Source organism: Brachyistius frenatus, unplaced genomic scaffold (assembly GCF_029030835.1).
Source record: "Brachyistius frenatus isolate BFR_SWC_R1_liver_20210118 unplaced genomic scaffold, ASM2903083v1 Contig_83, whole genome shotgun sequence".
Taxonomy (NCBI): domain Eukaryota; kingdom Metazoa; phylum Chordata; class Actinopteri; family Embiotocidae; genus Brachyistius; species Brachyistius frenatus.
Window position 1 is genome coordinate 1,181,059 of NW_027210682.1, and position 13,097 is coordinate 1,194,155.

General features: G+C 39.2%; 2 protein-coding genes across 3 annotated transcripts; one reads left to right on the plus strand and one right to left on the minus strand.

Moving 5' to 3' along the window:
- The first annotated feature begins 826 nt into the window (after positions 1-826).
- On the plus strand, positions 827-8,356 carry myo1ha (myosin IHa). The gene is made up of 31 exons (XM_069709416.1): positions 827-973; positions 1,067-1,182; positions 1,287-1,485; positions 1,583-1,663; positions 2,135-2,314; positions 2,392-2,490; positions 2,569-2,682; positions 2,762-2,833; positions 2,945-3,064; positions 3,146-3,213; positions 3,378-3,483; positions 3,586-3,666; positions 3,755-3,846; positions 4,237-4,331; positions 4,447-4,493; positions 4,773-4,853; positions 5,085-5,190; positions 5,279-5,396; positions 5,519-5,632; positions 5,717-5,793; positions 5,877-5,945; positions 6,042-6,126; positions 6,211-6,373; positions 6,457-6,540; positions 6,640-6,733; positions 6,808-6,863; positions 6,949-7,084; positions 7,174-7,244; positions 7,467-7,564; positions 7,648-7,747; positions 7,855-8,356. Exons 1-31 carry the CDS (start codon positions 851-853, stop codon positions 7,879-7,881), a joined length of 3,072 nt encoding a protein of 1,023 aa, XP_069565517.1. The 5' UTR covers positions 827-850; the 3' UTR covers positions 7,882-8,356.
- kctd10 (potassium channel tetramerization domain containing 10) lies at positions 8,354-12,910 on the minus strand. Of its 2 annotated transcripts, none has more exons than XM_069709417.1 (7): positions 12,837-12,910; positions 11,195-11,408; positions 10,941-11,110; positions 10,272-10,358; positions 10,108-10,160; positions 9,791-9,986; positions 8,354-9,670 (listed from the first exon to the last, which is right to left on the minus strand). In XM_069709417.1, the coding sequence occupies exons 1-7, from the start codon at positions 12,837-12,839 to the stop codon at positions 9,452-9,454; spliced, it is 942 nt and encodes a 313-aa protein (XP_069565518.1). In that variant the 5' UTR covers positions 12,840-12,910; the 3' UTR covers positions 8,354-9,451. The 2 variants fall into 2 exon arrangements, with proteins under 2 accessions (XP_069565518.1, XP_069565519.1); XM_069709418.1 differs by lacking the exon at positions 12,837-12,910 and adding an exon at positions 11,557-11,611.
- Between the last annotated feature and the right edge of the window lie 187 nt (positions 12,911-13,097).

The following is a 13,097-nucleotide window of genomic DNA, read 5'->3' on the forward strand; positions in this document are numbered from 1 at the left end:
AGGAGGGGGAAGGAGGGCTTTGTGTCAATTAGATCCAAAGGATTATCTTTTTTTAATGTTTTTACAGAGAGAGTTGAGAATCAAAGGACTTCTGCTTCCAAAGGAGAGAGAAGAAAATACAAAACCAACAAAAGCTGTGAAAACCTTTGGTCTGAGTGTTGGTGCTGCGAATGCAAAACAGATTGGTGGAATTTTTCCCACTATGCTTCTTAAATGTGCCGCTGTTTTGGGCTCCCCGAGTCCATTTGCACAGTGTGTTGTGTTTGGTTGGTGCGTCAGCTCAAGTGAACTATGGGCTGCTAGCCAAGGTCTCTGTGTGCTGTGCAGCGATCATTATCTTCTGTCTGTTCATCTGCACAATCACAGACCTTTCCTTCAAAGACCCATAGGACCTCTCGACCTCTTATATCAATAGAACTAACATACACCATGTTTGTGCTTTTTATGGTGTTTTGTTTTCAGCACAGACCTCCCCCATGAAGCCATTTATTCAAACATTCATTTATCCAGCCGCAGTTGTCAAAATACATGACTGAAAATTTTGAATTTCATTGTTATGCATGCCCAAATGTTCCACTTGTTATTATCACTTCGGCAGAGTTAGTTTCCTCTAAAGTTCATAACGTAAAAAAGTAATAAATAAATACAGTAATAAATACACACATTTATAAAGTTATTAAGTCTAACTTGTCTAATTTGTAACTGTGAATCACAAATTGTGTGGTGCTGTTGTAGATGTGCTTCAGAAGTGTGGAAATGTATTTGCAGATTTTGGTGGACTCAGTGCTCTGAGGCTGTGCATTAATTAGCCATTATGTTGGTACCACTTGTTCCATAGGGTCAGCTCGACATGGAGGGCGCCCTGACTGCCAGGGACCGGGTGGGAATCCAGGACTTTGTCCTTCTGGATGAAACCACAGAAGCGGCCTTTCTCAGCAACCTAAAGAAACGCTTCAGCAAGGATCTCATTTATGTGAGTCTGGAAAAGGACAGTTTAAACCCTGCTGTCAAGAGATGTGTGTGCATTTTTGCAGCAAATATGATAACTTTTAATTAATTATTTTAGACTTACATTGGCACATTGGTAGTGTCTGTCAATCCCTATAAAGAGCTGGACATCTACAATGAGAAACAGATGGATGTCTACATGGGTGTAAACTTTTTTGAGCTTCCACCACACATGTGAGTGTACAAACTGTATGAAAATATTTGTGTATGCGTCTGTGTCTATTCTTACAAGTGATTGAAGATTGAAACATATTATGTGTGTGATTGCATCCCTACAGTTACGCCTTGGCAGATAATGCCTACCAGACCATGCTGATAGAGTTCAACAATCACTTCATCCTCATCTCTGGCGAAAGTGGAGCAGGGAAAACGGAGGCCTCCAAGAAGATTCTGCAGTTTTATGCTGTCACCTGTCCGAGCACAACTCTACTAAACACTGTCAGAGACAAAATGCTCATGTCCAACCCTGTGCTAGAGGTCTGATGGTTACTTAACATTTCATCATTGTAATTATATGCTAAAATGCAGGTCACGCCAACATACTCTGAATGATATGGCTATTATTTCCCCACAGGCTTTTGGGAATGCAAAAACACTAAAAAATGACAACTCAAGTCGGTTTGGGAAGTATATGGACATTCAGTTTGACAGCAAGGTAAGGATCAGGTGCCAGAAGTGCTATCTAGGTAGAACTTTAGAAATTACTTAGAAGGAAAAAAAAACCCTGACTGCTAAAAGAAATAGGAAATTTATGAGGAATGCATTTACTCTGGGTGCACATCTGTATGTTAAATATATTAGTTTCCTTCTTTTATATTAAGACACGCATTACACATAAATGACTTAAAGGCACAAAGGCAATATTATAAGTAAGAAGAAAAAAATAACAAATGTAACCAGTTCAAGGTTTCATTTATTTATCCCCAAACAAATAAATTACAGTTTAAAAGGAACAAATTAAAAGAAACTTTAGGAAAACTTAAGGACTTTCCTCATATGACTGAAACGGTAGGTTTTAAGAAGGAGATACTTAATCCTAAAAGTTTTAAATCTGGCCACTGGACCATAGGCTATGTTCTTTCTGCAAGTTGTACAGCTGCTGTCTTTAGGATCATGATGCCCATAGGGGGATGCTGTCGGAGGCCATATCCTGAACTACCTGCTGGAGAAGTCAAGGGTCGTGCATCAGAATCACGGGGAGAGAAACTTCCACATCTTCTATCAGCTAGTAGAGGGAGGAACGGACGACTTGCTGCTCCAGCTGGGCTTGGAGAGAGACTGCCAGCATTATAACTATCTAACGCAAGTAAGTATAACATGGTGAGTCTGTTTGACATTTATAATATATATAATAATTTGTTTGTGTTTTATTGTTTTTAACAGGGAGAATGTGCCATTGTGTCTTCCATTAATGACAAAAATGACTGGAAAACAGTCAAAAATGCACTGCAAATCATTGACTTTGATGAGATTAACATTAATGTAAGTTCTATTGTCCTGATTTACACCACTTATTCTTGCTTAAATATTTTGCAATACTGAAGTCATTATTCTGTGCAGCACCTGTTTGGGATCGTTGCAAGTGTTCTCCACTTGGGAAACATTCACTTTGACTCTGACAGTAAAGGCCATGCCCTCCTGAACAACAATGCAGAGCTGCGCTGGGTCTCAAATGTAAGAAAATAGAGAAATAAATGTTTTCGATATCCAGAAAGTACAGCTGCAAACTTTCTTATGTTATTTTTCTTCACAGTTACTTGGTGTGGATGCCCACAGTCTTCAAGAGGGACTAACATTCAGAAAGATTGAAGCCAAAAAAGATCAGGTTCACACATGTTAAAACTTCCTTTGGTTTTATTGATGTTAAGATTGTGTTTCTATTCAAACTTTCCATGTGCTGTTTGAAATACGGCTATGATGTTGTTTCACCGTAAAGGTCCTCAGCCCATTCACAACTGATCACGCCATCTATGCCAGAGATGCCCTGGCCAAAGCCATTTATGGACAGACCTTCACCTGGCTGGTCAACAGGATTAATGAGTCCATGGAGAACAAGGTGAATATGAGGGTGTGGAAAATGACAAAATCCAGGCAGTGAAGATGTGTTGTTACTGGATTTTCTCCTTTCTTCTGCTAGGATCCTTCACGGAATACTGTTATAGGGCTTTTGGACATATATGGATTTGAGGTTTTCTATGTAAACAGGTGGGTGGTAAAAATTATATTTCTTATTTTTTGGCATTGCTTCCTTTCTGGTTGTTTGATGCCCTACTAGAGACTATTGACTTTCTGTAAAATACAGATCACGTTCTCCCTGATACTGTTTGAAATTTATTGAGCTTGGTCTCTGCCCCGACCTCTCTCCTTAGTTTTGAGCAGTTCTGTATAAACTACTGCAATGAGAAGCTGCAGCAGCTTTTTATCCAGCTGACACTCAAATCTGAGCAGGAAGAATATGAAGCAGAGGATATTGAGGTAACCTGAAAAACAATGGCCATAAGAATGGCTCAATAACTGTTTACATTAATGTGCTTGAATGGTAATAATTCACAATCGGTTTCATAATGTTTTGCTCAGTGGGAGCCAGTTCAGTTCTTCAACAACAAGATCATCTGTGACCTGGTTGAGGAGAGACACAGAGGAATCATATCAATACTGGTGTGTACGTACAGGCCAGGACAGCCTTTTAATAAAGAAAAAAACAGATTTACTTAACAATTGTCATGTGCTTATGTTTATCCTGCAGGATGAAGAATGTCTCAGGCCCGGAGATGCCACAGATCTCACCTTTCTGGAAAGACTGGAGGAAAAGATGGGAAATCACCCCCACTTTGTCACGTGAGTTAAAATATAACACACACACCTACAGAATATTTCACAAGTTTAAAGGTGTTGAAACTTTGTGCTAAAACAATGTTAAGGTGCTTTACAAATTCAAAAGAAGATAATTTTTATCAAGTATTTACATGCTTTTTTTTTTTTTTTAATAATTTTGAATGGCACATTTGGAAATTAACCAGTCGATTTAATTAACTACTTTATCCATCTAAATGATTCTGTGCAATTCAAAGCTTCTTCTTGACACTAAGTCTTATTTCATCTGTGTTCAGCTGACTGGTGTCCTGTGAGTGAGTCGACAGTGAGCCGATAGAGACGGAGGATTAGGATTCGTCTAAAAAAACCTCTCACTCTTCATCCCTCTGTCTCTCTCCACCTCTTTGACTGCAGGCACAAACTGGCTGACAAAATGACACGTAAGACTCTGGAGAGGGGAGATTTCCGTCTCTTGCATTATGCCGGGGAGGTCACCTACTGTGTTGTGGGTAAAAGGAACCACAAGCTCAGGACCTGTTACTCAAACATCTAAACCTTTGTATTTTGAACTGACAGCTCTATGACTGCATATGTTTGTTTTTTTTCCCCCCTGTGACATCATAGGTTTCTTGGATAAAAATAATGACCTGTTATACAGAAACATAAAAGATGTAAGTCTGCAGTGTTGTATGTAATATGTGACAAAGAGTATGGGCTGAAGAAGTTCTTGCAGCTAAATATGTATCATGTTGGTGACTTCTTGTAAATATGTACAAGAGAGGAAGGCTTCTGGTTTTGCCAAATTAACATTTGTGTGTCAATATTTGTATGTTAATGTGTGTGTGTGTGTGTGTGTGTGTGTGTGTGTGTGTGTGTGTGTGTGTGTGTGTGTGTGTGTGTGTGTGTGTGTGTGTGTGTGTGTGTGTGTGTGTTATTGCTCCTTCTTATAGCTGATGTGTCAGTCTAAAAATGCCATAGTCAAAGAGTGCTTCTCCACCATTGATCCAGATAGCAGGAAACGGCCAGAAACGGTATGTTCTTTCACGTTTGACCCTCTGTATCCTTCAACTGTAACATTTAGTTTTGTATGGAGTTAGATCAGAGTAACATGTCTTTTATATAGTAAGTGTCATTTTTCTCGTGACCACTGAGTTATTTTTTTTTTTTTTTGTGTCAGCAGCAGTCTGACTGTGTCATCATTGAGGCATACGTATCTGACAGATGAGCTGTTGGGGATTATGACTCTCATGTTGTGTCTGTAGGTGGCGACCCAGTTTAAGAGCAGCCTGCTGAAGCTGACAGAGATCCTAATGGCTAAAGAGGCTTGGTACATACGCTGTCTGAAATCAAATGAGTCCAAGCAGCCAGGTACTTTAATTAATAGGATTTTCAAGTTAACAAGATGTAGATGTTTGAATGTGACTAAATGATCCTTGTCTTTGTTACACAATCACAGGTCAGTTTGATGAAGCACTGATCAGGCACCAAGTGAAGTACCTGGGTCTGATGGAGCACCTCAGAGTCAGACGAGCTGGTTTTGCTTACAGGCGCAAATATGAGGTCTTTTTAAAGAGGTGTGAAGGAGTTTGTCGTTCCATGGGAATTAATGCTTGATTCTTAAACCCTCTTTCAACTAAATGGTTTTTTTTCAGCACATTTAAAACACGCTTAGTGGGTTGTTTGGCTCATCTTGCAGATATAAACCGCTGTGCCCAGCCACCTGGCCTCACTGGAGAGGAGTGCCTGCTGATGGAGTGGAAGTGCTGGTTCAACATCTGGGTTACCTGCCAAATGAATACAAAATGGGACGGTGAGGGCAGCTTTCTAATTCAAATGAGCAAATGCAGTATAAGCTTTAAATAACGAAAACAATTGTTCTTAATTTATATTATAGAACCAAAATATTCATCCGTCATCCCAGGACACTTTATGCTACAGAGGATGCTTATGAGAGATGTAAACATGAACTGGGTGAGTGCAAATCAAAGATAAATTAAAACCCTTCAGTCATCACTAGCTGCACAGGGATTTATTTATATGCCCTGGTTTTGCAGCAACACGACTTCAGGCAAAATACAAAGGATACAAGGCAAAGGGAGAGTTCAGAAAACAGAAAGAAGCTGGTAAACACCACAACACATGACATGCACCAGAATGCTGTTTTTTTATGTGGGTAATAAAAGGTTATACAACCTCTGTTATATTTTTTACATCCTCAGCTACTAAAATTGAAACTTGCTGGAGAGGAGTGCAGGCGAGGAAGGAGAGAGATAGGAGAGCCTGGGCTGTAAAAGTTATCAAGCAGTAAGTCGTGCATCACTGCTGCACACTTCCTCTCAAGGTTATTGTTATAGTTTTACTGATAAAGTGTTTTGCAACCTGTTTCAGATTTATCAAAGGTTACATGACCAGAGGGCAAGCAAAAAACACAGATAACTCAGAGTACCTGGCCTTCGTGAGACAAAATTACTTGAACAGACTGAAAGACAATCTGCCAAAGACTGTTTTGGATAAAACTACCTGGCTGTCTCCGCCAGCTGTGCTGACAGAGGTACAATAATTAATGAAACAACTGAAAATTGTCTGTATAGAAGTTTTATCTTCACTTTTAGCATGATTTTGTTTCTTTTGTAGACATCAGAGATACTGGGCAAGCTTCACTACCGTCTGATGGTGCGGAGGTATGTGAGAGGAATCACTCCTCAGAAGAAAGCACAGGTAAGATACATCAAACACATCATACAAAGGCTGTGACCATCATGTGTTCGTTTTGTAGTAATAACATTTTTGTTTTCCATTCCTTTTTCGTCTTTTCAGCTTCAACTAAAGCTTGTTACCAGCTCCATCTTCAAGGGCAAAAAGGACAGCTATCCACAGAGTGTCGCTCAGCCTTTTGTGGACACCAGAATCAGTAAGTATCAGATACAGTCACACAATGACATTATATATTTAAACTGTCATTTTTACATGACTTCATATCTCTAGGTGAACAAGACATAAACATAAGGGTTCTCCAGATGATTCGCAATGAGCACATAAAGGTAATAAAGGGCCATTGTACACCTGGCAGTCAATTCAACATCACATCAAACACAGCTCACCGTTTTGTACTCTGTGTTTCTGCAGTACAGTGTCCCAGTAATTAAGTACGACAGGAATGGCTTCAAACCACGGCCACGCCAGCTCATCCTCACCCAGACAGCTGCGTACGTGATAGAGGAGGCCAAGATTAAGCAGAGAGTGCTGTACACCTCTCTCAAAGGTCACACCAATATAATGACATACATTTTAAATGCCATCAGGGATGTTCACATTTTGGGCTAAAGGTGTCTGTTATTTGACTCATTGCAGCGATTTCGGTCAGTAACTTGACTGATGGCATGATTGTATTGCACATAACGTGCGAAGACCCTAAACAAAAGGTATGAGGGAATATGATATGCAGCAGATATTGGGGCTTGTTAGAATCACCTTTTTCACAACTGTGGCTCAAGTAAAGTTTATTTAAAAAAAATGTGATGTTCTATTTGTACAAATTAACTGAGATAAAGAGAGAACTTGAATACTGCTCATTTGCAAAGAAACATAGAAGTTTTTAACATGAGGTAATTGTGTCTGGTTGTATTTTGCTCTGGTTGTTTTAGGGCGATCTGGTAATGCAGTGTGACCACTTGTTTGAGTTTATAACCAAACTTAGTGTCATTGCTAACAAACAAAATGCGATTAAAGTGGTGCAGGGCAGGTGAGTGTGACTTGTGAAATTTAAAAGTTCAGTTTGATGCGCGAATAGATTTAAAACACATATATGTTTGAATCAATTCTCAGTATCAAGATTGAAATCCAGGCAGGGAAAGAGAGTGCAGTGGACTTCAGCACCGGGCAGGAGCCCCTGGTTTACAAGGCCAAGAACGGACACCTCATGGTGGTGAGTTAAGTCGTGTTCTGAAAGAAGAGTGTGTGGACTGATTTCAAGCAATGGTCTGAAATTCATCTGCAAACAAAGACCTGAATTAGACAGTTTTGTCACTGCAGGTTGCCACTCGGGCTAGAACACGGTAACGTGTGGGGTAGAGGAGGAGACACACAAGAAGCCCCTGCATATTTCATCAGGAGACCCCTAAGGAGAGGATCATCATGTCGACAGGATACACACCTGAACACAAACAGCACCACCGCAGGAACGCTGGTTCAGCTTATTGGACAAAAGCACATTTATCATCTTTACATACCAGTCAGTGATCAAAAGTACTTTTCCACCTCAGAATATTTAACTGCAACAAGAAGCTGCAGTTTTACAGGTTTAAGTGATTATACATAGATTCTTCTCTCACTATAGGAGCACTTTAATCCAAAGCAAAAGCTGACATGAAACTGAAACCTAAAAAACAAGTTTAATGCACAAAACACTCAACATTCCTCGTCACTGCTTCGAAGAATATGTAAATCTGATTTCTGAACAATGAAGCCATATGTTTCATAATTTTGTATGTTTGCTGATGATGGGAATATGCAAATTAAAAGTAAAGCAAAAGAATGTTTGTAGAAATTTATTTGTGATAAAGTATGTATAAATATAAAACATACATTTACGCTCACTGTTCTGTACAACAGATCTACAAGTATTGTGATTGTTAGAAATATTTCAACTCAAAGCTATAGTGTGCAAACGGTACATTCTCTGATGAATGCTGCGATGAAGGACAGGTCTAATTTCTCTCCCTGTTAAAAGCTTGTAGACAGGGTTCCCTTCCTGCCAGAGAGATCTCTGGTTACAGTCATTCACTTCATGCTGTGCATCCATCATTCAATCAGCCCAGTACATTTAACACCTCAGGTCACAGCTCAAGTTCCCTCCACTGAAAGTAATAATTTTTGTTTAGTGGAGTGAAGGGAAAATGTGGCAATGTTAAAACTAAAAGTGGCAGAAGCACTACAGTGAAATGTTGCATCCACTTGTGATATCTTAACTGTATAAAAAAAAATAATATTACACTTTAAAAGGTTTAATTGCTATTATAGGCAGGCTACAAAATAGCCATGGTAACATCTTCTAAGAGTAAAACAGTGCCACCATGTGGCGCTATTGTGTACAACACCTGGTTCATCCACTGATGACCAAACAGTGGACCCGTCAGAACCACGGTAAAGAGCTAAATTATGTACATAAATTTTTAGATGCTTACATGATATAATCCTTGTTCTCCTGGATGTATTATACTTAGGACCTCCAATAACAGATTTATACTGACAATACGCTATACTTTTTACCCCCATAACAACTTAGGTGAAATTGTGGTGACCTGCTGTGCTGAAGGCAAACATCCACATCTGGAAGCTTCAGCACAGTCGCAGAAAACAGTGATAAAAGTTACCACGGCTAAGAAACAGGACAAAACACTACAGCCCGACCACATAACAAACAAGACAAGTGGACACAAAAACACCCAGTCACGATACAGTACCACTACACACTGTTGAATAACACTCATCTCATAGTAGTCTCCAGGAGAAAGCTGGTAAAATAAGAGGGGAAGTGAAAGAAGAGAGGCGCTGGGTGTTGTAAGGCACAAACGTGGTGCTAAGACTGTCCAGGGTCAGAGACACAGGCTGATGGGTCAAAGGTGAAAGGTCACTGGTGGTGGTGCGTGCGGTCATCGGGTCGTTTGATATGAATTCGGCGAACTCGCTCGATTCGTTCTCGCTCCTCATCCTCGTCCAGATGATTAGACCGCCCTGCAGCGCCCCCTGTGGCCTCCAGCAGGGCATTGTCTGGACCTCTACCATCGTGGGACTCGTACAGAAGGATGTTGAGGGTCTCCTCATAGATTCGTGCCTCAGGGAACTCAACCTAGGAGAAAAGTAAAGTGTCACACAAGAGCTGGAGAGATATTGAAACATACTATAGCTTTATCTTTATAAAACCGCATAAGAGCTCTGTAGAGTGGTGATGCCCCAAATGCATATTTACCTTTGTCTGCTTCTTTTCTGTGGCATAAACAATGGAAGTGCAACATACTTCAGCAATCTTACGCCCCTGGCCATAAAACGACCAACAACAGATCTCATCCCCGATCACGTCTTTGATGAAGAGAACCCGGCCGTTGAACCGCAGCGACAGCTTGTCAAACAGCTCAATATTTTTCAGCATGTTGTCGTCAGAGTTGCTGGAAGGGAAAAGGAGTTTCAGAGAGGTCATGTATTAAGACAACTTGCATGATTTCACAACAATGTGTTCCGTCTTTAATTAGACATGCTAGATCCTGTTATCGAGTGAAGACGACTCACCTGGTATATGAATACTTGTTGTTGCTTCTGTTATACAGTAGTTTGACAGTAGGCTGTGAAGACAAGACATTTTTTGTAAAAAAATAAATAAATATCCAAATAACAACTTTATCTTGATACTAAGCAGTAGAAAGTCAGTACATTATGTAAGTACCATAACATACCTTATTTGAGGTTGCAATAAGCCTCTGCTCTTCCTTAGATGATGTCATCAGAGGCACTTTACAAAGGGGTTCATAAGTTTCTTTGTTCTGCAAGAAATAGTCTTTTTTCATTAAAAAAAAAAAACAACAAAAAAAACCACTCACAAAACTGCACCATCCTGCGTTGTATATATGCAGAAGAATGCCATTCTGTTGGTGCAGAATTGCACAGATGATGGATATGCAACCCCCATTCTAATGATAACTAAGGCTCATTGTGATAATTACCAACTATCACCAATAAATGCTGACACTTTTTTTAAAGCAGATTTTAAGTCCATCTTAATAATTGAAAAAGAACAAAAGAAAGCATCACATTTTCACCTGAATTTTTGTGTGTTGGATTATCTTTTAAATTAAACAATTTATATTTTTTTTTTACAATAAATAGATAAACCAAATTCTTTGATCTTTTAAAGAAAATTACCCAAAAACTAAAATATCCATAATGGGCAGTTGTGTGTGAGATACAGTATGGAAAATAAAATAACTTCACAAAGTATATATAGTGCAGACTTCTAAAGCAAAATATTTAAACTTACTAATACTTTCTTTAAGCTCAAATTTTTAGGTGGAACGTTACAGTATTGGAGAATTTATTTCAAAGAACTACGACTGTGAAGACGGTACCTGCAAGGCGGCTGTACATTCATCAGCTAGCCCTTGGACAAGGTAATACTTGGCCTCAGCGAGCAGCTCCTCTGTTTCCCGCCGGCTGTCTGGGAGCGGGACTGCCCCATCTCTAAGGTAGTTAAGGATTGTGCCAAAATGTTTCCCACAGCGATCAATAAGGATCCAACCTATGGATATGAAATGATGAAACATTAGAGAGTAAAAGATCAGGATAGGCGCATTTAATGTAAACACTTTAACGAAGACCTCACCTTCACTATCTGTGAGAACCTCCATCCTGCCACTGAACATGGCTTTGAGCATTGTGTCCTGTTTGGTTAGTGTCTGCATCGTAGTGTAATACAGTGCTCCACCCACATTTAACTTCACATATTTAGAGCTGGTACTGGAGCCTTTGAAGGATGTAGTCCGTGTTGTAGCTGCCGGCATTGCCGAGCTCACCACACTCTCTCCTGACATCTCTTCCTGGAACCACACAAGATAAAACATGAAGCGACACCTGGATTTCACCGAATCGGCTACATGTAGGGTACTAAGTGGAAAGATTTTCAAAAAAAAAAAAAAAAAAAAAGGTTTAGGTAATTATGGCAGTAAGAGAGAGGATGCATCTCACAATAAATGAGTATCCACGTTCACTGTGATGAATGCACGTTCCCCAGTCTGAGGGTCTGTCTTATTGATGATTTAAATCGCTTTTGGAATTGATGAACACACAAGCAGATTTTGTTATGAGATTTGTTGACAAGAAAAAAAAAAACTATGATTCAAATCCTTTAAAATGCTCAATCAAATTAACCCATGTATTTTTCTGACACTGGATCTGATCCTTCAGAGCTACAATGACTTTTCCAACTTTAAGACTCTTAGAAAAGCTGAGGCAGTTATCATCTTGGTATAATGAATTTTCTGGCAAACGTTACCAACACATGTAAAGCAGCTGCAATTAAATGTATACTTTTTCATCATAGAACTATAATATGTGCAATATGTCAATAGGAAACAAAACATTTTTTACTGGACTATTTCGTACAATTAGTACAAATATTCGTTCTAATTTAATTCGCCTAGATCTGGGCAATATATAGATATTTTACAGAGATGTGATACGAGACTCGATATTGTCTCAGATTTCGGATTGTTTTAATATTGTTATATCGCACGATTGTTGTCTTTTTTTCTGGATTTAAAGGATGCATTACACTGATGTAATTTTCTGAATTTATCAGATCGTCCTTGCTGCTATATCATTTGCCTTAAACCACTTAATCATTGCATCCACATTACCGAAAACCACTACTTAAAAAATCTCATTGGGGTTGTAAAAACATCCCTGCAATGTCGTTGCAATATCAGTATCGTGATATTTGGCCAGAAATATCGCAATATTTAATTTGATCCGTGTCACCCAGCCCTAATTTCGCACTTCACGAGTATTTCTTTCATACAGCCAACACAACTTTAGGATTTATCTGGCCCTTCATTAGTATTTTTGTTCAGGTTTCCGCGATAAAGTTATAAAAAACTGGACCAGTGCAGACAATTCAAAGACTGGAGATTTATGCTACCCCCCCCCTTTTTTTTTTTTCAAGCAGCAATACCCGGTTCTATGTTTCTATTACTGTTCGGGGCTTTGTTTATGCAAAAAGCAAATAAAAACAAACAAACAAAACTGAGCGTAATATCTTAATACAGAAAATAGTAATTCGATTTTTAACCAGCACGGGTAATAAGCTAGCTGGCTAGATAGCATTCACTAAAATGACCGATATTGTTACATATCAGGTGTAATATTACACATGATGGCGCTGGCCGTTAAAACAGCTATCTCTACATGACGTTATAAGCTTGTTTGTGAATGTTTTTTTTTGGATTAAACCAATCGAGTATATTTACCATAGAACCCACAGCAGACTTCGTACTTGGAGATTGCTAACGTCAGTCAGCTAACACCCACTTCCTTCCGGTGCACCGCTGCGCAGTTAGAAAAATGACGTCAACCGTCCCGAGCGCTGTTTAAAGGAACAGCTTTACACGTTATATTGTTTCGTGTTACAGTGTTCAAAAAGTGCAAAATGAGACATATTACAGTACCTCTACTGAGATCACGTTATATCGCACTTCTTTTTTTAATACACATATTAATACAAACTTATT